General features: G+C 51.3%; 3 protein-coding genes across 4 annotated transcripts; 2 read left to right on the top strand and 1 right to left on the bottom strand.

The window, feature by feature from the left end:
• Nucleotides 1–454: 454 nt before the first annotated feature.
• Nudc (nuclear distribution C, dynein complex regulator) lies at nucleotides 455–15,474 on the bottom strand. Its single transcript, XM_006975625.4, has 8 exons — nucleotides 15,340–15,474; nucleotides 10,456–10,533; nucleotides 3,860–4,063; nucleotides 3,702–3,767; nucleotides 2,309–2,623; nucleotides 1,343–1,426; nucleotides 1,132–1,250; nucleotides 455–711 (listed from the first exon to the last, which is right to left on the bottom strand). Exons 1-8 carry the CDS (start codon nucleotides 15,418–15,420, stop codon nucleotides 660–662), a joined length of 999 nt encoding a protein of 332 aa, XP_006975687.1. The 5' UTR covers nucleotides 15,421–15,474; the 3' UTR covers nucleotides 455–659.
• On the top strand, nucleotides 14,363–17,101 carry LOC143271745 (uncharacterized). Its single transcript, XM_076563622.1, has 4 exons — nucleotides 14,363–14,384; nucleotides 15,221–15,631; nucleotides 16,073–16,180; nucleotides 16,871–17,101. The coding sequence occupies exons 1-4, from the start codon at nucleotides 14,363–14,365 to the stop codon at nucleotides 16,921–16,923; spliced, it is 594 nt and encodes a 197-aa protein (XP_076419737.1). The 3' UTR covers nucleotides 16,924–17,101.
• Nucleotides 15,484–25,699, top strand: Nr0b2 (nuclear receptor subfamily 0 group B member 2). Of its 2 annotated transcripts, XM_076565344.1 has the most exons (4): nucleotides 15,484–16,486; nucleotides 21,220–21,493; nucleotides 22,586–23,226; nucleotides 25,175–25,699. In XM_076565344.1, exons 3-4 carry the CDS (start codon nucleotides 22,686–22,688, stop codon nucleotides 25,414–25,416), a joined length of 783 nt encoding a protein of 260 aa, XP_076421459.1. In that variant the 5' UTR covers nucleotides 15,484–16,486; nucleotides 21,220–21,493; nucleotides 22,586–22,685; the 3' UTR covers nucleotides 25,417–25,699. The 2 variants fall into 2 exon arrangements, with proteins under 2 accessions (XP_076421459.1, XP_076421460.1); XM_076565345.1 differs by lacking the exons at nucleotides 15,484–16,486; nucleotides 21,220–21,493 and having other exon boundaries at nucleotides 22,085–23,226.
• Nucleotides 25,700–26,180: the final 481 nt, after the last annotated feature.

The following is a 26,180-nucleotide window of genomic DNA, read 5'->3' on the forward strand; positions in this document are numbered from 1 at the left end:
AGAGTGGAAAAGCACTCACACAGATCTGGCAATCTGAGTTCCATCCCTGAAGTTCATGGAAACATGGAGAGAACTGAGCCACAAAGCTGTCCTCTGAACTTCATACATGTGCTGTAGCACATGTGCACACACAATAAAAACTGAAACAGGGCCCAGTGGTAGTGGTGCACGCCTTTAATCCCAGCACACAAGAAGCAGAGGCAGGTGGATCTGAGTTTGACGCCAGTTTGGTCTACAGAGTTCGTTCCAGGATCGCAAAGGCTACAGAGAAACCCTGTCTCTAAACAAATAAATACCTAAAACCTGTGTTACAGTCCTCCCTAAATCATAAGGGGAACGGAGATCCAGAATCAAGAACCTGCCCTAGTGGGTAGAATTCTACACAGCAGAATCTGGGCGAGTAGCCAAAACCCCAGCAGCAGCTAGAGAGGGCTAAAGGGAGGACACGGGAGGAGCAGGGTAAATAGTTTTAATGTGTAACAGGCCAAACGGGGAGGAGAGGACCCCCAGGACCCAGCCCTTCTCCGGTGAAGCCCCGGAGCTCACATGCCCGGGAAGTCCCATGCCTGCCCCAGCCCTAAGGTTCCCAGGTCCCAGGAAAAGGTGGGAGAGGAAATTTAGGGGCCAATCCCACGAGTTCAGGAAGGCAAGCACAGGAGTTAGTTGAATTTAGCTTTGGAGAAATCCATCTCTGGGTGCTGATCCATGAACCTGGGAAACAGAAGTGTAAGAGTGAAGCAAGCTGTCCACCCCAAGCTAGCCTATTTCCAGTCCTGACACTGGGCCTAACCTCCTCAGAACCCTGAAGAACCCGGGGCCAAGCCTCGTGGGGCCTGAGAGCTGAAGCCCATTTGAACCCTCAAGGATGAAGTGGGAGTATCAGCAGCGGCTCCAGTTTCCAGTAGGTGGCGATGACCTATTCTTACCTATTGCTTCCTACTCTTAAGGTGGCCTTGTCCTGGAGGTGACCCTGGCAAGCAGTCAGGGTAGGCAAGCCAAGGCCACAGAACCATGAACTTGGCTGGTTCATGCTGGAAGGGGGCAGGGCAGTCTAGAGTCCCATTCAGTGGCACGCTGTCACCACCCAGGCCTAAGTCCCCAGGGCAATCCTCCTATCCCCAGGTTGCTTACTTCTTCAGGATCTCCTGCTTCTTCTGCTCATCAGAGGTGGGCAAGCCCATGGACTTCTGTCTTTGGTCATACATCATCTTCTCCACCATGCTGCGAGTCTCACTGTCCAGGTCTGACAGCTAGGGAGAGGCAGAGAGAGGAATGAAGAATGCACTGGCCTACCTATCCCCCCAAGCGCCACAAAAAAGCTTCCGAGCCAAATAGGACTCACCTTGGAGTTTTCAGGGTTAATCTTCTTGGTATTGATTTCAGGGTCACTGGTAACCAAGCGGTTCCACCATTCCATTTTATTGATCTGAGAGGAGGCAGAGGGAGACATCCATGGGAAGGAAAGCTCTATGACCCAGGGATTACACCTCAACCCTTTTAGAACTAAACTCTCTCCCATCCACATCTGTATCCAAGCCCCATGCAAGGCCTGTGCTGGGACCAGGGGTATAGAAGAACCAGACTTCTGTCCACGCAGAGGCCAACAGCTACAAATCAATGCACCACAGCAAGAAGTGTGCGGTGGCCACTCAGCGTGGAGGAGAGAGGCTAGAATAACACATGGCGGTTCACAACTGTCTGTAACTCCAGTCCCAGGGGCTCTGACACTCTCACACAGACATAGATACAGGCAAAACCCCAAGGTATGATAAATAAATCTTTTGAAAATTTAGAAAAAAGCAAAGAACGAGAAAGGAGATTCTGGCTGGGAGGAAAACCAAGTAGAGGCAGCCGAGCCACCGTCTGTGTCGGGGAAGCTGTCTTTGGGCTCTGACCCTTTCCAGACACTGCCTTTATTTTCCGCAGTAAACGCCCTACCTCTAGGAAGGCAGTGTAGGAGACAACGTCACTTCATGAGGGCAAACTACATTCTGTTCACTGCTCTCCAGTCCTTAGAACAGTGCCTGGCACACAGTAGGTGTTCAAGCATGTGTGGAACTGACCCCACGAGCAAGCATGATGGGAAGGAAGAGGCTTGGCGTACAAGAGTGCTCAGCCTGCCTCTACCCACCCGGCGCCCAGCGAGGCACACAGCTGAATGGAAGCTGTTTCCTGACCACACGGTAAGGGCAGAGAGAGGAGTAAGTCCCCAAGGCCTGCCACACAGCCAGCGGGGACGAGGGGACACCCCCCCCCCTCCCGGCACCGTCGGCACCCAGGCCGGGCGGGGCCTCCCCTGCCTTCTTACCTTCTCCAGATGAACGGTCACCACCTTGCCGTCCTCGATGAGCCACGAACTCTCCTCCACCTTGACTTCATTGTACAGCTCGCCGTCAATCAGCGGGGGCTGCCCTTTGAGGCCCACCCGGAGGTGCCGCCGCTGGATGTCCACCACCACGTCCTTCCCCTTCAGCCGGAAGCTGACTCGGAAGGGCACCGCCAGATCTAGCTCCGACAGGGTCTGCGTCCAGCGGTAGTTGGGCAGGTCAGCCCCGTTGCCTAGGTTGGGCTTCAGCTTTCCTCTGTCCTTCTCATCTTCCTCCTCTTCCTCCTCCTCAGCATCCTGCTCACAGTCAGGGGTGCTCAGTGACTTACCTGACAGACCAGACTTCCACCAGGCCAGGCCCGGAACTGCCACTGGACGTAACAGTCACGAGAGCAGACCTAAGCATGGCAGACCCACACACCCCGGACCACTGGGAATCAAGATAAAACAGGTCCTGATCTCTGCCAGAAGGGCTCAAAATGTATCGTGATAAAGGATATATGGGGGAGCCCACTGACCCTCAGCCCACCCTTCAGGGTGCCCTCTGAGTTGTATGCATTTTTTTGTTTGGTTAGTTTTTGGTTTTGGTTTTTTGAGACAGGGTTTCTCTGTATAAACAGTCTTGGCTGTCCTGGAATTCACTCTGTAGACCAGGCTGGCTTCAAACTCAGAGATCCGCCTGCCTCTGCCTCCCAAGTGCTGGGATTAAAGGCGTGCGCCGCTGCCACTGCCTGGCGGGACTTGTGAGCATTTTAAGAAATATTTTATGTCTATGAGTATTTTGCTTGCATGTATGTATGTGCACCATGTACATGCTTGATACCCACAGAGTACAGAAGAGGGCATCTAATTGAAGTTAGAGATGGCTGTGAACCTCCATGTGGGTGCTGAGAACCAAACCTGGGACCTTTGCAAAAGCATCAAGTACTCCTAACCACGGGCCCTCTTTTCAGCCCACCTGTGGGTGTTCTTGTCCCAGTCTTAAGGCCAGTTACCAAAAAAGTATCACCATTATCCTAAACAGTGTCTTACTACATAACCTGGCTGACCTAGAACTCAGAGATCCGCATGCCCCTGCCCCTGAGTGCTGGCATTAAAGGCTTGTGCCACTATGCCTGGGTTGAAAAAAATACATTGCTTTGAGATAGGTTCTCACTAGATAGCCCATATATACATCAATTTTTCTGCCTCAGCCCCGCAGGTGCTGAGATTACAGATGTGGGCCACCACACTGACTCTGTTCTGTTTTCCATATCTTTGGAGTGGGACCTTGAAGCATGGAAGAGTCCCCAAGGCTAGGGGCAGGGGAGGGTGACGAGGGAATTCTGTTGAAGGGAGGAAGCTGATGCCCACGCCTCCTGCTAGCCTATCTTACCTGCTTCCCTGGTGAGTCGAGGCTGCCATTCTTGAGCTGGACCTCATGATTCTCTGCATCCTTTTTCTGAAGCAAAAGGCACACAGTTGGAACAGAGCCCTACTTCCCAGGGCCAATGTGGTCAGGGATGGGGGCAGAGGAGGGAAGCCCAGCCTGACCTGGTCAATCTCCAGCTGCAGTCTCTCTGCCTCCTCGTCAGTCAGCTCCTTGATCTGAGGCCCAGGGGTCTCTGCCTTGGCCTCCTTGGCCAGCCGGGCTGCCCGCTCTGCCTTCTCCTGCCTCTCAGTCTCCTGCCGCGCTCGCTTCTCTCTCCGGGCCTTCTGTGCCAGCTGGTTGTGATGCTTAAAAGTCTGTGTGATGAGCTAGGGAGGGCAGTGAACCGTCAGAGCAGGGACAGTGTCTTAAGGCCTAGAGACAAAGCCCTGCCGGCCCCTGCCTTGCAAATGCCGTCAGGTGTGTGGCTGTGCCCCGTGAGGACGGTGAGGACGGGGCCGGTAGCTGCTTCTGTTACAAGCAGAACACAAGCTCAGCCCTTTTAGGAAGCCTCCCTAGCACCCAGGTCTACACTGCCTGTTCCCTGACTTTCTCTCTTCCTGCCTATGTCCATCTTGGGCACACAGCCCCAGATGGCAGCACTCAAAAAGTCCCACCCAGAATCAGCAAGTAGACCCCTCCCAAGGGAAGAGGCCATTTTCCTTCCTAAACAGAGAGCTTCTGATTTCAAGTCCTTTCTTGTCCACTGAGTGAGCCTCCCATGATGCTTCAACCCCAGGACCTGCTAGATGCCCTTCCCGCCCCCCACCCCCCCACCCCAGGCTAGCCCCATGGCACCTGACCCTGAGTCACCCCATCTCTCTCTAAACGCAGCCTCGGCATATGCTGTTCTCACCTAGAATGAGGTCTTCGTCTTACTGGCCAGTCTCCAGGACCAGCTCAAATGTCTCTTGAGTTTTACCTAGTGGACTCTGAACAGACCCTTGGAAAATGCAAGTCAGGCCACCCACACTCATACACAGTGCACACCTGAGGTCTCCCAGGGCAGCCACCCCACCTACCCCAGGATCAGTGCTCAATAAGCCACCTTCCAAGCATCCCTGACCCTAAGCTGGAGGGAGGAAGCAGTCACAGAAGTCACCCTTGCCTCCCACACCCAAGGGTCTGCCAAATGTTCTTATCAGCTGTGACTCTCCCTCCCAACCCCCAGCCCCATGCCATGCTGGGCAGCTTCAGACTCTGCAGAGCGCCAGCAGGTTCAAGAGCTATGCTGGGTGTGAGAGAGAGGAGGCGCTCAGAGGCCATGCTGCCGTGGGGAGGGACAGCAGGTCAGGAATCAACAGCAGCAGAGGCTTGTTCCAGCACAGGGCCTCGTCCCCAGTTTCTAATCACGGGGACCTTGAACTCAAGCCATCTGACAATCACTGGCCAAGGAGGGGCAGGGACAGGGCCCTCGCCTCTTCCAGCCCATAAATCATGTCACAATCCACTTGTCCTATGACTTCCTCGCCGCTGGAGGTTAAAAGAGGGCAGATGAGCCACCAGCAAAGTCAGGGCCAAGCAGAGCAGCAGCTGACCCTTCTTCCCAGTCCCCTCCCACCAAAGGGCACGCTAACGGTGGTCTGTGCAGGGGCCGTGAGGGTCACTGACATGTGGCTGGGAGCCACAGGCTAGCGGGTGAGAGAGTGAGGCATTCTGGGCCTGGTGGGTTGAACACAGGTGTTTTCTTGTCAGAGCTGACAGGGACAAGAATGGTTCCTAGTCTGGCAGAGGACTGCAGTCACCCACACCCAACCCAAAGGCACCAGCGCCTGACCCTGACCACCCCCAGGGTCAGTAACACATTCAAGCAGTGGACTAGAGGCCCGCAGCTGCTCAGGGAGGGGGTCTGTCTCTTGGCCCCGCCTAACCCCATCTTTCTCCCTTTTCCAGACCGGGTTGGGAGTGCATACCTGACCCCTGCCCTCTCTTAACTTCCAGGATGCCCCACAGGCCCCAGAAGACTGAGAGGTCTCAGTGGGGAGAGGTCTAGAGCTGGGGTTGGGGAGGGAACAGGCAGAACCAACCTGGCTTCTTTCCACCCTTACCTGTGGTGGATATGTGTACACTGTGTGAAGATGTGTCACTGTGGTTGGTCTAATAATGAGCTGAATGGCCAATAGCTAGGCAGGAGAGACTAGGCGGGATTTCCAGGGAGAGAGCTCTGGGAAGAAGAGAGGCAGGGAGATGCCAGAGAGACCCTGAAGAAGTCTTTCCAGAAGAGGTAACCGAGCCACGTGACAGAATGTAGATTAATAGAGACGGACTAATTTAAGTTATAAGAGCTAGTTGGGGAAAAGCCTAAGCTAAGGCCAAGCTTTCATAATTAATATGACAAGAAAGCTTGCTACACTCACCTACCCCACAAACCAGTACCCCAGCATCTTTCTCCTTGGAAGTTCCTCATTTTCAGTGACAGCAACAGCTATCCAAGTGACCAAGGCCAGAGAAGAGTCATTTAGGAAGACCCACCTGGGGCTGGAGAGATAGCTCAGTAGTTAAGAGCACTGCCTGCTCTTCCAGAAGTGCTGAGTTCAACTCCCAGCAACCACATGGTGGTTCACAAACATCTCTAGTGGGATCTGATGACCTCTTCTGGCATAAAGTTGTACATGCAGCTAAAGCACTCATATACATAAATAAATAATAAAATCTTTAAAAAAAAAAAAAAAAGGAAGATCCACCTGGTACCAGCCTTAAGGCCATGGCTGCTTCAGGCTGAGCTGTCTCCCCTCCACAAGGTCCGGGCCTCCAGAAGCAGCCTTTCACAGAATGGCCCACTACCTCCACATGCGGCCTCTGACTCAGCCTCTGCCAGGGCCTTCTATCTGACCTGCAAAGCGCAAGCATGCGTGCATGCAACTTTTTCTTTGAGTAACTTCCACAGCTCTGCATTTGCTATCTGTTGCTCCCTTTACCTGGGACAGCCTTGTTCAATCCAAGAACAGTCTTCTTCAATCCAAGAACAGCCTTCTTCAATCCAAGAACAAGGCTCTTAACTGCACCTCACCATGCGGTCGGCACCTCCCTCACTTGAGTGGAATCAGGAGGGCTGTGTCTCATGCCCTCTGAAGCCGGATCCTGCCTGACCTCTCTCCGGAGCATCTCAAATACCTCAACCATTTTTCTGAACGTAGAGTAATTTTACAAAACACCTCTCCTTAAGCTGCTGACTGGGAAGTGTATCTGTTCCAACATTCACAGAATAAAGGCAGAATCAACGACACAGCCAGGCATGGTGATTCCACTCCTGTAATCCCAGCACCCCGAGGCAGAAAGGGGAAGATCAAGCTTAAGGCCATTGTATTCTCCACATCCAGACTTTGACTGGGGGCGGGGGCACGGACACACGTCAGTGGTGCCAAGCCTAAGGGTTAGTGCCCAGGACCACACACAAAATTATTAAACGACAAAGAACTGAGTATCCTTTACTGACAGGCAAAGACAGACAAAAAGGAGGAGAAAGACTCACCTAAGCTAGGTTGAGGGAATCAGGGAAGCAGGTGACAATACCACGGTACACCCCAAGATGGAAGAGACAGCAGTTTACATGGGGCCTGGCATGGGGGCTGACAGGGAGTCTCACTCACGCTAGTGTCAAAGCCAAACTGGCCTGTGTCCTTTGACACAGATTTCCCTCTTAACTGACTTGGTAACAACCCTGGAACATGTTTACTCGAGTCCATGAGTTTTAACGGTAGAGAAAAACACCCACCTCATGGGTCACCTTGGAAACACACGAGTAACTATTCTGAAAGCGGTAGTATGGGCACTTCCTGCATGGAAGCAAAGAGTGATGGAAAGCTTTGTGGGGTTTTGTTGTTTTTTTTTACTCTTTGGGGGCCTGCCACCCAGCTCCCAAATAAATCACACAGTCTTATTCTTTCTTATGAATGCCTGGCCTTAGCTTGGATTATTTCTAGCCAGCTTTTCTAACTTATCCAGTCTACCTTTGCCCCTGGGCTTTTACCTTTCTCTTCTTCTGTACCTCTTTTCTTTCCTTTTCATTCCTCATCTGGCTATGTAGCTGGGGGGCTGGCTCCTCCTTTTCTTGCTCCTTGATCCCCCTTCCCCAGAGTCCTCCTCCTATTTATTCTCTCTGCCCGCCAGCCCCACCTATCCTCTCTCCTGCCTTACTATTGGCCATTCAGCTCTTTATTAAACCAATCAGGTGTTTTAGGCAGGCAAAGTAGCACAGCCTCACAGAGTTAAACAAATGCAACATGAAGGAATGCAACACATCTTTGCATCATTAGACAAATATTCCACAACATAAACGAATGTAACCCATTAAATAAAACTCCCCAAGAAAGCTTCTACAAAGAAAGATGGTAGACTATCCTGAAGTGACAGGTCCAGACATGACCACAGCTGACAGTGTCAGAGAGAGACCACTGACTGCTCTGTACTTCCTGCCTGTCTACAATAGAGTGCTGGGAAGAAAAGAAATCAAGCCTGAAGTCCACCTGACAGCATCCAATGATTCTACAGAGCAAAAACTTCAGCTACAACCCACAAGGCAGATGCGAGCTACAGTAAGAAACCAAGTCTCTGTCCCAGGTTCCTGACACAAAGCTCCTAAGTCCTTGGCATCTTCTGTTAGACTGAAACCATGTCTGTTAGAATCCAGTCTGGGGCCAGGCGGTGATGGCGCATGCCTCTAATCCCAGCACTCAGGAGGTAGAGGCAGGTGGATCTCTGAGAGTTCGAGGCCAGCCTGGTCTGCACAGCAAGATCCAGGACAGGCTCCAAAGCTACAGAGAAACCCTGGGAGGGGAGGGGGGATCCTGTCTCAGAGCTCAGGGCCTGCCGGTTGCTAAGAAGACTCAGCAAGCGCTGAGGCTGAACCTTCTAACCGAGTCCCCAGTGGAGGAAGGCAGTGGGGAGACCCTGCAGACTGACGGGATCAACAACAGCCAATGATGGAGTTATCAACCATGCTCACACATGAAATCCCGGAACAATGAAGCCTGAACCATTCCCAGCTGCTGAACATGAAGATCCTGGGAAGAAAGCAAAACCAGAGAGGACGTGGCGGGGCCACACTCTCACACCCTGACACGTGGTCACGTGGTGTACGGCTCTTCCTGTGTGTGTGTGTGTGTGTGTGTGTGTGTGTGTGTGTGTGTGAACCGGCCCAGAACTCACTAGCCCTACTCTCAAACTCAGAGATCCTCCTGCCTCTGCCTCCCGAGCGCCTCCCAGTATCTCTCATAATAAAGCAGTAAGAAGAGCACCTGAAGCGCTGCCCAAGCTCTCGGTCTAATGAGCTCTTAGCAAGCCTGAATCTGAGTAAGTATTAGACTTGAGCGGTATGTCAAAGGATTGGGCTTTTTGTTTAAGATCTCATGCTGGGCATGGTGACACAGGCCTTTAATCCCAGCACTCAGGAGGCAGAAGCAGGGGCATCTCTGAGTTTGAGGCCAGCCTGGACTACAGAGTGAGTTCCAGGACAGCCAAGGCTACACCGAGAAACCCTGTCTCAAAAAACAAAAAACGTGTATGTGTATCTCTCTGAGCTGGTGGTATACACATCTGAGTTCAAGTGCACAGGAAGGCTAAGAGAGGGCATCACATCCCATGACGCTGGTTACAGGCATTTGTGAGCTACCTGATGTGGGTTCCAGGAAACCTCTGTCCTCAGCAACTGCGGCCCTCCCTCTTACACAGAGCCTTCGCTCCAGGCCCCTCCCCCTTTTGCTTATTCCGAATAATGTCTGTTATCAGGAACATAAGCACGTGCAAGCAAATCTTCCCGATCTTGCCCAGAAAAGGAACTGCTGGACACGGTGATGCTATTTTCATACTCCAGGACCACTAGGCTCTTTGCCACGGCAGAGGGGCCACCCGACATCCCCACCGGCTGTGCCTCGTGGTTCCAACTTCCGCACACCTCTGTCAACACTTTGTTACGGTTGTTACCCTCTTTTCAAGTGTGCCAGGCTGGTGTCACACTTGCAGGCCTAGCCACCCTCCTGCCTCGGCCTCCACAGTGACCTTGTGTAGCACCACACACAGCTTTCCTGTCGTTCTGATGGAAGCCATTTGAATGAGTCTGAGGTAGGAGCTCATTGTGATGTGGAGGAAAGGGGTAGCAGAGCTATCTGACACAGGATCTAGTGATGTAGCCCAGGCTGACCACATAGCCAAGGATGGCCCTAAGCTCCTAATCCTTGTGCCACCACCTCCTAAGTGCTGAAACTACAGGCCTGAGCTGCTGTGTCTGTAGTTTTTTTTTTTTAATTTTTGCTTTCTTCTTTGAGATGGGGTTAGATCTGAATTCACTATGTAGCATAGGCTATCCTCAAATTCAGTGCTAGGATTACAGGCATGTACCACCATGCCTGGTTTTAAGCTTCCAATTGTAATGTCTAGCCACTCATCCCCCAGCCAGATAATCGGTAAAAACCTGGTGGGTGGAGGATGACTCAGGGATGGACGCCAAGCTTACACAGATGGTCTCCATGGTGTTCTTCTACAACTCAGCCCGGGACTCTGCAGAGTGTAAACCACCCCTGAGCCAACTTCCTCATCCATACAATGAACCTGCTCAGGGACCACAGGAAGCTCTCAGGACCCAGCCAGGGGCAGGGCCTCAGTGACAGCTCATTCCCTTCCCCAGCCCTCAGCCTGCGTGCATTTGTGCATTCGGCTTACACAAGCAGGCGACCTTCCTTCCCAGCACCAAACCCAGCCACGGAGAAGGATCCCCAGCACTCACCTTCTCTGCCATCCCCTCTTCTCCTCCAACGAAAAAGTCTGTTTTGCGTCGAAGGAAGCTGAAGAAGGTATTCACAAGCTGAAAGACAGAGGGGGAGGCTGAGGACTGGGGCTCAGGATGGGGGCCTCAACTGCAGCAAGGCCCTAGTTTAGGGGAGAACTTGAACTTGAGCATTCCCTCTGAACCTCCCACCTGAACAGCCAGCCTCCCTACCAAGTATCTGAGTCCTTTCTGCCAGGACCTTCAACCTGAAACACAAACTCATTTCGTGTGTGTGTGTGTGTGTGTGTGTGTGTGTGTGTGTGTGTATGTGTGTATGTGTGTGTGTGTGTATGTGTGTATATGTGTGTATGTGTGTGTATGTGTGTGTGTATGTGTATGTGTGTGTGTATGTGTGTGTGTGTGTGTGTGTGTGTGTGTGTGTGTACATGCATATCCACCTTCACAGTGGTGCCGGCCCCAGCCAGCCGCTCTTCCTCCACTCCCGGGACTTGAATGCCCGAACAAAGTCTTCACCACTGGACAGGAAAGCCCATCTAATGTCTAGAGATGGCTCAGTGGGTAAGGCCCCTGTTGTGCGACCCTGACCACCTGGGCTGTTGCCCAGAACCCACACTAGAAGAAACAACTCCTGAAAGTTCTCATCTAACCGCCACACACATGCTGTGGCGCACACACCCCATATAAACACACATGCACCCGGCGGTGTCAGACACCTTTGATCTCAGCACTCAGGATTAAGAAGCACAGGACTGGACAGAAGACTGAGCCACGAAGAGCACTCCCTGCTCTCGCAGAGAACCTGGATTCAGTTCCCAGCCCTGAGCTGGTCCTTCCTAATCATCTGTAACTCCAGGAGATCTGATATCCTCTTCACTAGATATCCATGGCACCAGAAACACACACACACACACACACACACACACACACACACACACACACTGCACATACACACATGCAGGCAAACCCTCACACACATAAGGTAAAAACAAGTAAATCTTTTTTAAAAAGCAAGCCCTTAGGAGTGTGTGGAACACAAAGGCCAGAGTAGGAATCCCCTGAAACTGAAGTTACAGGCATTTGTGAGCTGCCGGGAATCAAACTCGGGTCCTCTGGAAGAGCAGTATGTGCTCTTAACTCAGCCATCTCTCTGATCCCTATTTTTTTTGTTTGTTTGTTTGTTTTTTGGTTTTTTGAGACAAGGTTTCTCTGTGTAGCTTTGCGCCTTTCGTCGAACTCACTCTGTAGCTCAGGCTGGCCTCGAACTCACGGAGATCTGCCTGCCTCTGCCTCCGAGTGCTGGGATTAAAGGTGTGCGCCACCACCGCCTGGCTCCTGTTGTTTTTGAGACAGGGTCTTACTACATAGCAGTGGCTGGCCTCAAACTCAATTCACAAGCTGAGAGGTGGTGGGACACACCTTTAATCCCAGCACTCAGGAGGCAGAGGCAGGAAGATCTCGAGTTCAAGGCCTGGGCTACAGAGTGAGTTCCAGGGCAAGTTCCAAAGCTAAAGAAACCCTGTCTTGAAACCCCCGCCCCTCGCCCAAAAAAAAAAGCCTGTCTCTGCCTCCCAAGTGCTGGAATTAAAAGTACGCAGCATCACATCCAGCTAAACTTAAAAAAATAATAATAAGGATAAGTGAGTGTGATACTAAATACCTATAAGGCCAATATTCAGGAGGCTGAGGCAGGAGGATCATGGTTTATGGTCACCTTCAGCTATCTAGTGAGACCCTCTCAAGAAAGCAGAGGGTGATTGTATCTGTGTTTTAGTTCTTTTCCCTGTTGCTGTGATTAAAAACAAAAAGAGAAGCCGGGCGGTGGTGGCGCACGCCTTTAATCCCAGCACTCGGGAGGCAGAGGCAGGTGGATCTCTGTGAGTTTGAGGCCAGCCTGGTCTCCAAAGCGAGTTCCAGGAAAGGCGCAAAGCTACACAGAGAAACCCTGTCTCGAAAAACCAAAATATATATATAAAACACCCGAGAAAACCAACTCAAGGGAGAAAGGGTTTATTTTAGCTTAAAGTCCGGGGTTCGGTCCATCAAAGAAGAAGCTTGCGGCAGATGGTCACATGGTGTCCTCAGAAAGCTGAGAGCAACGAATGCTGGTACTCGGTAAAGTCACTAAACTCTTAGGAGCATCTGGCACAGAGGGAGACACTGGGCTCTGGGAGGCACTGGGCTCGTGGAAGACAGACTCTCCCTACAGGAGCCGTGGCTCAGAGGACAGACGGTCAGTCGCCAGCTGATGATGGCAGGCACCTTAGGGTTTAGACTTCACTTTGGTACAACAGCAGTATGCACTGAGTAGAAATGGAATCTATTTGGTCTTTCCTGGGCTATGTGTACAGATGTTGTTGCCTTGCCATCCTGAGCAGCCGGAGTCAGCTCCCAGCCCGACTGATACTCCACCACGAAAGCAAACCGCTAACACTCCACACTGCACTGTACTGCTAAGCTGTGATATTCTGATGGTCCACTGTTAGCGTCGGACTTTCCACTTACGTTTACAGCTTCCTGTTGTTGTTTCGAGACAGGGTTTCTCTGTGTAGCCCTGGCTGTTGTGGATCTCACTCTGTAGACCAGGCTGCCTCTACCTCCTGAAAGCTGGGATTAAAGGCCTGCACCACCATGCCCGGCACCGTTTGTCCTCTCCTACATGACTTATCTCACCATAAAGGTCTTCAAGGTTCATCTATGGTTCTAAATTTGACATGAGAACTTACCCCAGTGTGTGCAACCCCTACTTCTAGGCACTTTCAAGTCATCCAAACAGAAAGTGAACTCACTCCCGAATCTATTTGTGTGTCAGTTTAGGGGAATGGAGACAAGGAGGCTGTTCACATTTGCAGATTTGACACACTCTCTCCCTTCAAGGGATCTAGAAGTCCTTGGTCAACACAATCACCTACAGGAAAGACTTGGAATGTGTAGTGGACTGGTTTTATGTCAACTTGACACAAGCTAAAGTCATCTGAGAGGAGGGAGCCTGAGTTGATAAAATGAAATGCCTCCGTAAGACTGGGCTATAGGCAAGCCTGCAGAGCAGTTTCTTAATTAGTGACTGATGTAGGAGGGCCCAGCCCATCGTGGGATGGCACCACCCCCAGGCTGGTGGTCCCAAGTTCTCCCCCCCACCAAAAAGGGTTTTTCTGTATATAGTTTTGGTGCCTGTCCTGGATCTTGCTCTGTACACCAGGCTAGTCTGGAACTCAGATATCTGCCTGGCTCTGCCTCTCGAGTACTGGGACTAAAGGTGTGCGCCACCACTGGCCAGTGGTCCTAAGTTTTCTACAAAGCAGGCTGAGTAAGCCATGAGGAGCAAGCCAGTAAGCAGCACCCCGCCACGGCCTCCAGGTTCTTGCACTCACTGCTTCTGATGAACTGTTACATAGAACTGTGAGTGAAATCAACCCTTTCCTCCCCAATTTGCTTTTGGCCACGGTATTTCATCACAGTAAGAGTGATGCTAAGACCTAATGGGAAGTTAAATGAAAACCCATCCCCGGAGCCTACCTAGGTCAGGTAGGCTGACTTTGGGTAAACTGTCACTCTATGACCCTCGGGTGCTTAGAGAATGTTAAGTTGTCAGGACTACCATGGGCTTTTCCACCTCTACCAATATTTCACTTGGGGGGGCGGCAATTAACAGCATATGCACCAGCTGATCTTTGTGGTTCATAAGCCACGCCCACAGTGCTAACTAGGTCTGGTCAGTCAACATCACCTATGGGTTATTATATTGGGGTCTCTCTATGTACCCCTGACTGGCTGAGACCTTGCTTATATAGATAGAGCAGGCTAGCCTCTAACTTGTTGTAATTCTGCCTCTTCCTTCCCAGTGCCAGAATTACAGTTATGCACCATCATATCGGACCCCGAGTTATACTTCTGAAATGCTCATCGTATGGCAGCAAGACGGCTCACTGGTAACAGAGACTGCTCCAAGGGCCTGGCACCCAAGGTCATGAACCCGTACAGGTGGCGGGAGAGAACTGGCCCCACGAAGTTGTCCTGACACAAACATACACACAAGAAAAATAACAATACGTTTCTTTGTTTTTGTTTTTTTCAAGAGGGGGTTTCTCTTGTGTAGCTCTGGCTGTCCTGAACTAGTTCTGTAGACTGGACTGACCTCAAACTCAAAAGATCCACCTTGCCCTTATGTGCAAGGTGTCCAAAAAATGCACCTTACTTATGTGCAAAGAGAAATTCTTGCTTTAAAATTATTATTTGGAACCAGTTGTGCCTTTAATCCCAGCACTCTGAAGGCAGAGGCAGGAGGATGACCCTGAATTGGAAGTCACCTTGGTCTATATAACAAGTTGGGCAAGCAGAGGATATACAGCAAGACCCTGACTCAAAAAAACAAAAACAAAACCAAGAACTGGTATTCCTAAATTTCACCTCACAGACTAGGCAACTGAAGCTAGACCATGCGGGACGCTTAACCTAGTAGGAGGCTACTGAGAAGTGTCTACAGGTCTCCAGTTCACTTCCTCGACTGGTGTTTAAAGATGCCACGTGCTGACCTCACCCTGGTTCTCACTAGCCCACGCAGTATGTGATAAGGAGGCCCCACTCTGGTTAAGATGGAAATCACGGCTGGGAGAGTCGGTCCAGGGATGCTCTAGGAAGTAATCATTAAAAGGCAAGAGAAAAGACGCGTGGAACACAGAACGGATGCGGAAGCTCTGGGGCCTCTCTGAGACAACAGAATTGCTCTTGGGGGCCAAGTGCCGGGCACCGATGGCGTGGGACTAAGACTTCGCCCGCGGGGTGGACGGGCCGGAAGCTGGGGCGCGGGGACCCGCGCGGCCGGGGTGGGGGAGGTCTCGGCGATCCACGGCGGAGAAGGGCTGGGGCGCGGGCCACGGCGCTTACCTCCTGCACGCCGCCCTCGTGCTGCTGCGCCATGGCCAGCAGCATGCCGTCGAAGCGCTCCTCCTCCTGCTCCCCGCCCATCGCGCTGCGCTCCGAGCTCCGCACTCGCGCTCTGCGATGCCCGCGCTCCGCACGGTTCGCGTCGGGCCCAACGGTTCCCCTCGCCGGCCTTCCGCAGCGGAGCCGGAAACACGCACGGCCCCGGCCGCCCGGGCCCGCCCTTCCCTGCTCTCTTCCCGCCTCCCCGCCCATCGGTGCCCATTGAGCTCCCGGAACACAGCCCGCTTCACCGGTCATTGGCTAACGGGAGGAGCAAATCAACAGGCGCGACCCGAAAGGGGTGGGAGGGGCTTGCGGCCGCAGAGTTTGGTTTGAGTTGCTATGGTCACCAGATACCTGGGAGCCTTCTAGAAAGCTCCGAGCTCACATCCTTGACAGGGCTGGTAGTTAAGTTTTGATCAAGCAGTGACTTCAACCGTCTTTTCCTACGAGCGGCAGTTGAGACCCAGGAAGAAAGTACTCACCGAAGGGACAACCTACTCCATCATACTGGGCCAAGCTTTTGGAAAAGTGCACAAAACTGTAGTTTGCATAGAGCCCCAGGCTTAGAAACTGTTTGCAGCTGGATGAAGGCTCTTCCCTTACTGTCTGGAAATTCTTAACTTTTCTGGTCTTTTGTTTTATTTTGGTGGTGGGAGTGGTGCTGATGACTTGCTTTGTTTTGCTGTGACAGGGACCGTGTATCGGAGGCAGGACGAACTTGAACTCCTGGTCCACCTGCCTTCATCTCCAAGTACTGAGATGGCCTGTGTGTATCACCTGAAGAGCCCCCCACCCGCGTGTATGCATTTATTTTTTTTTACTTTGTAAACCTGAAAGTGCTGTACTGTTTATTACCAAACATTTCCTGAGAGTCAGGCCGTATCGCCCTCCGTGGAATAGGGACTCATGAGGATTGAACCTCAGATGAACACCCCCAAAGAGCAGGACTCCTCTCCGCTATCAGACTCAGGTCTCTGAGGGATGATCTGTGTCATCTGCCAGTTAGAAGAGGTGCTCTTTAGTTTTCTGTCACCTTGACACAAGCTGGAGTCATCACAGAAGAGGAGCCTCATCTGAGAAAATGCCTCCGTAAGATCCCACAGAGGTAAACCTGTAGGACATTTTCTTAATTAGTGATTGATGGGAGAGAGCTCAGCCCATTGTGGGTGGAGCCACCCCTGGGCTAGTGGTCCTGAATTTTATACGAAAGCAGGTTAAGCAAACCATGAGGAGCAAGCCAGTAAGCAGCACCCCTCCATGGCCTCTGCATCAGCTCCTGCCTCCAGGTTCCTGCCCTGTGTGAGTTCCTGTCCTGACTTCCGTAATGTGGAAGTGTAAGCCAATCCCTTTCCTCCCTTGCTTTTGGTCATGGTGTTTCATCACAGCAATAGAAACCCTAAGACAGAAGCCCTGGACTTCTCTGAGCAAATGGCTCCAGCCAGGCTCTGGCCTATAGCGATCCTGACCACAGCCTTCTCTCCCCCTCCAGGGATTCCAGAAATGATACCTGGCCTTAAGCTCCCCACAGTGAGAGGGACCTAGCTTCCAGTCTGGCAGAGAGGCTCTACCTCCTCAGCTTTCTCTTCCAAAAACTGGGGATGGCAGCAGCAACAGGGACGAAGGCCAGCCTTCAGGAAGTGCCCGAGTGTGCTTTACATCCACTCTGAGCCCACAGACAAGGGAGGCACTGTTGAAGCAGAGTGTGTGAAGCTTAAAAAAAAAAAAAAGAAAGAAAAATTTTGATTCGATTTTTAGATTTCTTTTATGTATATAAGTGTTTTGCTTGCATGGACACCTATGCACCATGTATGTCCAGTGCCTGCAGAGGCCAGAGAGGGTGTTGGATCTCCTGGAACTGGAGTTACTAATGTTAGGTTGTGAGCTGCCACGTGGGTGCCAAGAACTGCATCCTGGTGCTCTGCAAGAGTATCATCAAGTACTGTAACTGATGAGCCATCTCTTCAGCCCCCTACATTCATTTCCTACACACACACACACACACACACACACACACACACACACAGAGAAACATGAGGGTGATTATCACCAATTCCCATCCAGTATAATAGGGTTTGTCCCTTCTGCATTGACACCTTCCATCTCCCACTCTGAGAAATGTGGTTTCCCATTGTCCTAACCCCCCTTCCTCGAGCTGAGCATAGACGCCAGGACCTTGCACATGGTAGGCAAGCTCTCTCCTTTAACTACACTCTCATGCCAGAATCAGACTGGAGTAGTGGCTGATTCTAGGAACTGGGAAGATTGGTGCCTTGTTACAGCAGAAAACAAAAGCATATGTACAGAACAATGTGACAGATCAAAAGAACATAGACACCAGTGTAAGCATTATAGCTCGGGTGGAAAGGGATCCCAGCAATCGGGAGCCAAGGAATACCAAAGTCAACTTAAGCTTAGCAGCTTACAGCCCTGCTCCAGGGAAAGGCTTCCCCAGTGTAACCACTCTGCTCTCCTAGTGGAAGGTTTCCCCAGCAAAAGTGTTAAGTTCTGCTCCGCTCTTCTCCACCCTGGTTCCTGTGAATAGTTGTTACTTCTCTGTTTCTACTCCATTCCAGTGAAAGAAGGTCTCACCCAAGCCTCGTTCAAGAGATATTGGGAGGGAATAATCCAGGAGGGTGGCTGCCTCTGCCATGGTGTTAAAAGGCAGGAGCAGGAGCAGGAGGCCCTTGCTGGATCAGGAACAGAGTGGGAGAACAAGGAAAGAGAGACCATGATAAATGAAGACTCCATGGGAATAGGAAGAAGCAGAGTGCTAGAGAAGTCCCCAGAAATCCACAAAGATGACTCCACTATAGACTACTGGCAATGGTCGAGAGGGTGTCTGAGCTGACCTACCCTGGTGATCGGATGGCCGAACACCCTAACTGCCATGATAGAACTCTCTCATCCAGTGACTGATGGCAGCAGATGCAGAAATCACAGCCAGGCCCCAGGCAGAGCTACAAGAGTCCAATTGACGAGAGAGAGGAGGGATTATATGAACAAGAGATATCAAGACCATGATTGGTAAAAGTACAGAGACAACTAGCCAAACTAGTGGAAACACATAAACTGTAGCTGAGGAGCCCCCATGGAACTGGACTAGGCCCTTTGGATAAGTGAGAAAGGTATTTAGCTTGAACTGTTTAGGAGGCCCCCAGGCAGTGGAACTGGAACCTGTCCTTAGTGTATGAGCCAGCCTTTTGGAACCTAGTGTCTATGCTGAGATACTTTGGTGTCTTTGAGCTTTGGAACAGGGAGGAGGGGACTGGACCTGCCTCAACTGAATGTATCAGGCTCTGCTGACTCCCCAAGGGAAGGACAGGAGAATCCGTAGCTGATATGTAAAACGAATAGAAAAATCTCTTAATTAAAAAAAAAAAAGGCAGCAGCAATCTGAACAGGCACAGGGTTTAGATAGGGCTTCTTAGGGGCAGAGTTTCTCCAGGGAGAAGATTTTCAGAGTGGGAATTGGTTGGGTTTCAATCCCCTTGAGCTTGGACAAACTCAGATTGGCTAGATTTCATGTTCAGGGGTTGGTTGGTTTTCCTGCTCAGGGATTAGTTGGTTTTGTGCTCCATTGCTCAGGGGCCCATTTGGCTCTGGTTTTAGGACCAAAGTGTGTTTCTTTCACTGTTTCACTGGCCCTTTTAGCCTTTTGGTTCTAGTTTTAGGTCCAGGGTGTTTTGTTTGTTTGTTTGTTTTTTACGTGCTCTGGTTCCAGGGCCAAAGTATGTTTCTTTGACTCTGGTTTCAGGGCCAGGTTGAGTTTCTTTCACTGGCTTTGGTTCCAGGGTCCGGTTGGGTTTCTTTGGCTGGCTCTGGTTCCAGTGTCAGGGTGGGTTTCTTTGGCTGTCGATTTTACTCTACAACCAGGACATAGACACACAGACCAGGCTTCTAGTTGCCAAACTGGTGACAACATTATCAGCCGCTCACTAGTATAAATAATGATAGTAACACTTTATAAGCTACTAGATAGAGGGCCATGAATTCAAACCCACATAAATTGGGCCAGTGAGATTTACTCAGCAAGTAAAGACACTTGTTACCAAGCCCAATGATGTGACTTCGATCCCCAGGATCCACACGGTGGAAGAAGACAATCAGCTCCTAGAAGTTCTGCTCTGATGTCCATATGCACACCACTAAGTTTTTTAATCAGGCACAATGGCATACGCCTTTCATCCCAACACTTAGGAGGCAGAGGTGGGTGAGTTCTATGAGTTCAAGGCTGTCTTGATCAACAGAATTCTAGGACAGACAAGGTGTCTTACATAGGGTTGCTGCTATTGCTGTGATGAAACACCATGACCAAAAGCAACCTGGGAAGGAAAGGGTTATTTGACTGTTCACTGTTCATCATCAAAGGCAGTCAGGGCAGGATCCTGGAGGCAGGAGCTGATACAGAGGCCATGGAGGGGAGCTGTTTCCTGGCTTGCTCTTTATGGCTTGCTCAGACTTTCTTATAGGACCCAGGGCCACTAGCCCAGAGATAGCCCCACCCACAAGGGGCTGGGCCCTCCCCCATTAATCCCTAATTAAGAAAATGACCTACAGGCTTGCTTGCAGTCTGACTTTTCTGGAGTCTGATTTTATTATCTTTATGCAGTCTCAATTTCTTAATTGAGGTTCCTTCCTCTCAAGTGATTTTAGCTTGTATCAAATTGATATAGAGCTAGCTAGCACACAGGGTACATAGTGAAAGCTTGTCTCGGAAGAAAAAAAACCTACCACCAAAGCAGCTAGGGGATACAAGCCTGCAACTGATGCAGCTTTGAGGTTGAGGGAGGAGGGTCCCGACTTCAAAGCCTGCCTAGCCTCGGCTAACAGAGTGAGATTGAGGCCAGCCTGCATAACTGTACTTGCTCTTGCAGAGGTTCCAGGTTTGGGTCCCAGAACCCACATAGCAGTTTACAATCGTGTGGGGCTCCAGTCCCATGACCTCTGAACCCTTCTTCTGACCTCCTTGGGCACCAGGCATGCACACAGTGCGCATACATATATTCAGGCAAAACACATAAATCTTAAAAAAAAAAAAAAAATTGAAGTGGGTGCACTGGAGGGCTGTCTAGCATGAGAAAAGCCCTCGTTCTGCAAAAAGAGGAAGAGAAGGAGCTGGAGGCAGTGGAGCAGGAGGAGGAAAAAGGAAAAGAAAAAAAAAAGAGGAAGAGGAGGGGAGGGGAAGGATTCAGGATGGAGTGTGGTGGTGCATGCCTGTTTTCCCAGCACCTGGGAGGAGGAGGCAGGAGAATCCAAGAGTTAAAGGTTAATCTTGGCTACATAGTGAGTTCAAGGACAGGCTGGAGTACATGAAACCCTGTCTCCAAAAAACAAAATAAATAAAATTGTTAAAAATGATTGAGCAAGATGGGTTAGCAGATCAGGGCAGTTTCCCTGGAGAAGCCTGGCTGAATTTGATCCCTGGAACCCACATAAAGTGGAAGGTAGAACTAACTCCAGTTCATACACACAAAAATAATGTATTTTTAATTTTTTTCTTATTTTTGTCAGCAGTCATCATATCCAACAAATATTTAAAAGCAGCAGCATCTGGTGGCAGGTGTGGTAGCTCAGACTTGTAATTCTAGCGGGGGGGGGGGGGGGGGGGGGGGCAACACAGTGCCAGTTCAAGGCTGCCTGCTACAGAGAGAGCAATTGGCACAAAATAAATAAAAATAGAAGAACAGAGCATCATCCTTCCCATGTCATTCCTAGGGAAGAGATGAGGCCTGAATGTAACTTCGAGGACCATGCGAGGACCACCTCACCCAGCTCTTTTAGTCCATCTGCATCTTGTTGGTCTCCCACTGACTACGCCTTGCTGTTCTTTTCCAAAAGGAGGCCTGGGCTGAGATCCACACCAACCACTACAGTGAAAGCAGCATGCCTGCCTGGCTGCAGGGATAGAGTGCTCTGTCTTCAAGTCCACACCACAGGGAGACCTTATTGTCTCAGTTAAGACAGCGAGGCTCACAGAACCCTGGAGACCAGCGGGCAGTCACACTGTGACTGGGAAGCATGGAGCCAAGACCAGATGCAAGGGCAGAGGACGCCAGAGTCTCTCTCCTCAAGAGTGTGGTGACAGCAAGCCCACTAGGCAAGGCTAGCCAAGGTCAGGAACCTGATACAATTGGGGACCTCCCATTTCCCTCGTCCCTCACCTCCCACCACTTGAGACAGATATCCAGGACAGAGAAGCCATGTGCTAGCAGAGATGTTTCCACTCACACCATAGGTGGGCCACGCCTGCAGACCCGGCAGGTGGCAGGGGATGCTGGGGGGGGGGGAGGGGCGCGGCAGTAACTGCTAGCCACCAGTGCTGAGAAACTCACAATGCAGCTGTGCAATTGATTCAGGGGGCAAACAAGGATGACTTGGAGGTCAGACATATCTTTCTTTTCCTATTGGTGTGACTCTGAGCAGGTCACTTCACCTAGTCCCTCCGGGAAGTCCTCACCATTACAAAGGAAAGTGACCCCCATCTAGCCGGTCCTCAGTAAATGGCAGCCCTGCAGTTTCACAGTTTTGCAAGGGCCAGCAGGCCAGCCTCTCTGGAGCTATAGGAATGCAGACTGGGAGCAGGGGGCTCTGAATGGTCTTCCTCCAAAGGGGCCCCTGCGCTGGAGTCACGGGGGGGGGGGGGGGGGGGGGGGGGGGGGACGGACGGACCTCCTAGACTGCACGATGATCAAAGTCTCCCAGGGACCTGGCTCCCTTCCCTGCAGCCTGTTCCTTACCGACAGCAGGAGCAGAGCCCCAAGGTTAGGCAAACACAGCAGAGATAAGGGACTTCCAGACTGGGTCATGCATTCAAGGCTTTGGCCGGCTCTCTCCGGCTGGCTCTTTGGCTCAGTGAGAACCCTGGTCTTGCATGCATGAAAGTGGGCACCAATAGAAACAAACAGCAGTCACAGCCACTGGCTGGTTGAGCGCCTGAGACCTTGGTGCCCTGGTACAGCCTAGGTTAATGACCTTGTTTATACACTTGAGTCATCCGATAAAGGGCATCCAGGCAGCGGGCAGGTGGCCCTGTGCCCTGCAATGGCCACTCCATTGACTAAAGCGATAGCAGCGCCACGTGGAGCTCCAGCGCCCCTCCCCCACCGTTTCCTCCGCAGTCAGGGTCAGTGCGTGTGTGCATTGTGTATGTGGTGTTTTTTTTTTTTTTTTTTTTTTTTCAATGAACATGACTTCTGGAGTCAAGGTTGCTTGGCCGTTCCCCCTCCCGCCCATCGAGGATATAAATAGCACCCACAATACAGAGAGCCAGATAGCTGGGAAGAAACAGGAACAAGACACCAACCATGAACTCCAGCCAGTCTGGGGACTGCCCCTGCGAGGGCTCTGCAGGCCGCCCAGCTATTCTGTACGCACTTCTGAACCCCAGCCTCAGGGCCAGGCCCATTGCATCCGCCTCCCGAAGTCACTGCCTCTGCCAGCAGCACCGGCCCGTGCGTCTGTGTGCGCCACATCGCACCTGCCGCGAGGCCTTGGACGTCTTAGCCAAGACGGTAGCATTCCTCAGGAACCTGCCATCCTTCTGCCGCCTGCCCCACGAGGACCAGCGGCGGCTGCTGGGGGTCTGCTGGAGCCCTCTCTTCCTGCTCGGGTTGGCCCAAGATACTGTGACCTTCGAGGTGGCCGAGGCTCCGGTGCCCAGTATACTTAAAAAAATCTTACTGGAGAAGCCCAGCAGTGGTACCCGGGATGCCCAGCCACCAGACCGGCCACAACCCTCGCTGGCTGCTGTACGGTGGCTCCAGCGCTGTCTGGAGTCTTTCTGGAGCCTGGAGCTGGGTCCCAAGGAGTATGCCTACTTGAAAGGAACCATCCTCTTCAACCCAGGTGAGCTCCCAGACTCTCCTGGATAGGGGCCAAGCTGGGAGGGGACCCATCCCGGGAACGGGCCTTCTTGGAGCTTGACATCGACTGTCCCTTTGTATCCTTGTTAGACGCAAATAGATATCTCACAGGAGAGGCATAGAGAGATCAAGCAACTACCTGAAACCACACAGCAGGCAGAGGCAGAGCAGGGCTGGGCATGCTGGTCAAGCTAATGCAGAGGTTGCTCGTGCCGCTGGGCCTGAGAAATTCGCCCTGACTCTCAGGGACTGTGGGAAGGTGGAGGGGGTGGGGTAGACACAGCCGTGTGGCAGCCACATCTTCAAGGGCAGGCAGTACAGTGAGGTTCTGAAGGTTAAAGTCCTCCGTGGGTTCAGAGAGGCCACACAAAGAAAAAGAATGAAAGCGTGAGCGTGGGCACTCCTTGGGAAATCTAGCCGGGAGAACAGGGATGTGGGGTGGGGATGGGGTGTCGGGGTGCGGGAGGCCATGCAGAGAATTGAGACAGAGTCTCACTATGTAACTCTGGCTGGCCTAGAACTCATTGTGTAGAGCAAGTTGACTTCAAACTAAGATCATGCCTGGCATGGGAAAATATTCTTTGTAGCTTTGAGGAAGACAAGAGACAAGCCTTGAAAGTTGAAGTATAATGCCAAACAGCAGTAACAGTACCAAACAGCCACATGCATTCACCATATGTCAGGACTCAGTCTAAGGGTTTTAGATGCTGCTTTGGTTAAGCCTCCTAACAATCATGGACGACAGGTACTGTCATTCCCACTTGACAGATGAAGAAACTGAGGCACGAAATTAAACTACTCATCTACAGTCACTCAGAAAGATTAAACTACTTGTCCAAGGTCACTCAGCTAGTAGGTGGCAGTGCTGGGGTTCACATCCAGAGAGCCTGCTTCTGGTTTTGTATTTTTTTTTTTTTTCAAGACAGGGTTTCTCTGTGTAGCCTTGGTTGTCCTAGAACTCTTTCTGTAGCCCAGGCTGACCTCGAACTCACAGAGATCCACCTGCCTCTGCCTCCCAAGTGCTGGGATTAAAGGCGCCGCCACCGCCAGGCTTTGTTTTGTATTTTTTTAAAAATTCATTTAGTCAGGCACCGGTGGCCCATGCCTTTAATCCCAACACTGCAGAGGCATGGTAGGTGGATCTCTGTGAGTTCAAGGCCAGCCTGGGTTACACATTGAGTTTCAGGACATGAAGGGCTGCAGAGAGAAACCCTATCTCAAAAAAAAAGTATGTATATACATATATATGTGTGTGTGTGTGTGTGTGTGTGTGTGTGTGTGTGTGTGTGTGTATGTGTATATATGTGTATATATATGTATGTATGTATATTATTTTATGTGTATGAGTTTCTACCTGTATGAATGTGTGTCATCTGGGTGGGAGCTCCCGGAAGCCAGAAGAGGGTATCAGGCATTGGAGTTATAAGCAGTTGTGAGCCACGGTGTAGGTGGGAACAGGACCCAGGTCCTCTGCAGCAGCAGTGAGTGCTCTTAACCACTGAGCCATCTCTCTAACCCGTATGTCTTTTTTTAATCCACATTATGTACTTCCTGTCTATAAGTAGATGGATCAATAAAATGAAGGAGATGGTGGTTGAAACCTCCAAGGTAGCAGAGTAGGCCAAGGCCTGTAACTCATTAGTAAAGTGTTGCCTCCCGAGCTACAGGTCCTGGGTTTGATTCCCAGCACCACCAATTAGGCTCTTCTCTATCTTCAAAGGCTGGGAATGTCGTTCAGTGGTACCATTCTTACCTAGCATGTTAACGGAGCCATCAATATATAGTCCAGTTGTAGAAATCCTGCCAAGCAGGCTCTAGCATGCACAAGGCCCTGCAGTTACACCCCAGCATACGAGGGGCGGGAACTGCTAACATCCCCACATCCTGGGCTAGCCTCCGCTCACCAGCCCTCTGCACTCTCTCTGCCACAGATGTGCCGGGCCTCCATGCCACCTGCCACATCGCACATCTGCAGCAGGAGGCTCACTGGGCCTTGTGTGAGGTCCTGGAGCCCTGGTACCCGGCTAGCCACGGCCGCCTGGCCCGAATCCTCCTCATGGCCTCCACCCTCAAGAACATCCCATGTAGCCTCCTGGTAGACCTCTTCTTCCGCCCTATCATCGGAGATGTTGACATCGCTGAACTGCTCGAAGACATGCTTTTGCTGAGGTGACCTGCAGAATGAGGTCCAGTGCTTCCAAAGGGGAGCCTGAAAGGCCCCACTCAGCGCCCCAGGAGCAGCCCTCACCTCAGCCACACCCCGAGCTTGGACTTCCTTGGTTTGAACACAGTGTGCTACTAACTGCCTAATAGGCCCTTGGTGGCCCCCAAAGCCTTTGGGCCAGGGCCAGGGAGGGAGCATGAATGAGGCTGTATATCAGACCAGAATTCCTCCTGACTTTGTATAAAACTAAATTAAGTTATTGGTTTTTGTAATAAAAGGTATGACTTGCTGATACCATAGTTGCCTGTGGAAGGGACCCGCCAATCTCCAGGGTACACCCTACTCTTGCCAGAGGGGACTCCTGGAAAAGAACCCGAGACCAGCTCCTTGATGTTCTAGAGAGGGATGGCAACATCAATGCTGAGGATAAGATTTATTTTACAAGAGAATGAGAAGCCACCAGAAAGCATCATCTCACTTCCTGCCACCTTTATACCCTTCTCCCTGAGCAGAGGGACTTTCTGTCCTTGCCTCCAGAGCCTTTATTGTCCGCTCTCAGGTTACTGTCCCCTAGAGGCTGCCTCTCCCTCAGAGGAATTGGGATTGCAGCTAATCACAGAAATGCCCCATTCTCAAAATAGACAAGGTCACTTCACTTTCAAGGATTTTTGACCCTCGTCGGCATTTCCCCGCCTCCTGCAATTGACAGAAGACACTGGTCCAATGCTCTCCCAGCACCAGGGACAAAGCAGCATCCAGAGCTGGCCTGGAAG

The sequence above is a fragment of the Peromyscus maniculatus genome, chromosome 2, assembly GCF_049852395.1.
Source record: "Peromyscus maniculatus bairdii isolate BWxNUB_F1_BW_parent chromosome 2, HU_Pman_BW_mat_3.1, whole genome shotgun sequence".
Classification (NCBI taxonomy): Eukaryota; Metazoa; Chordata; class Mammalia; order Rodentia; family Cricetidae; genus Peromyscus; species Peromyscus maniculatus.

Coding starts and splice junctions, on each gene's coding strand:
- LOC143271745 (XM_076563622.1), top strand. CDS start 14,363: ATGGCAGCAAGACGGCTCACTG. Junction 14,385..15,220: donor GGCAGCAAGACGGCTCACTG/GTAACAGAGACT, acceptor CGTGGGACTAAG/ACTTCGCCCGCGGGGTGGAC. Junction 16,181..16,870: donor GAAGAGCCCCCCACCCGCGT/GTATGCATTTAT, acceptor CTCCCCCTCCAG/GGATTCCAGAAATGATACCT.
- Nudc (XM_006975625.4), bottom strand. CDS start 15,420: ATGGGCGGGGAGCAGGAGGAGGAGCGCTTCGACGGCATGCTGCTGGCC. Junction 4,064..10,455: donor AAGAGGGGATGGCAGAGAAG/GTGAGTGCTGGG, acceptor TGCCCTCCCTAG/CTCATCACACAGACTTTTAA. Junction 3,768..3,859: donor TGCAGCTGGAGATTGACCAG/GTCAGGCTGGGC, acceptor CTTTTGCTTCAG/AAAAAGGATGCAGAGAATCA.
- Nr0b2 (XM_076565344.1), top strand. CDS start 22,686: ATGAACTCCAGCCAGTCTGGGGACTGCCCCTGCGAGGGCTCTGCAGGC. Junction 23,227..25,174: donor AACCATCCTCTTCAACCCAG/GTGAGCTCCCAG, acceptor TCTCTGCCACAG/ATGTGCCGGGCCTCCATGCC.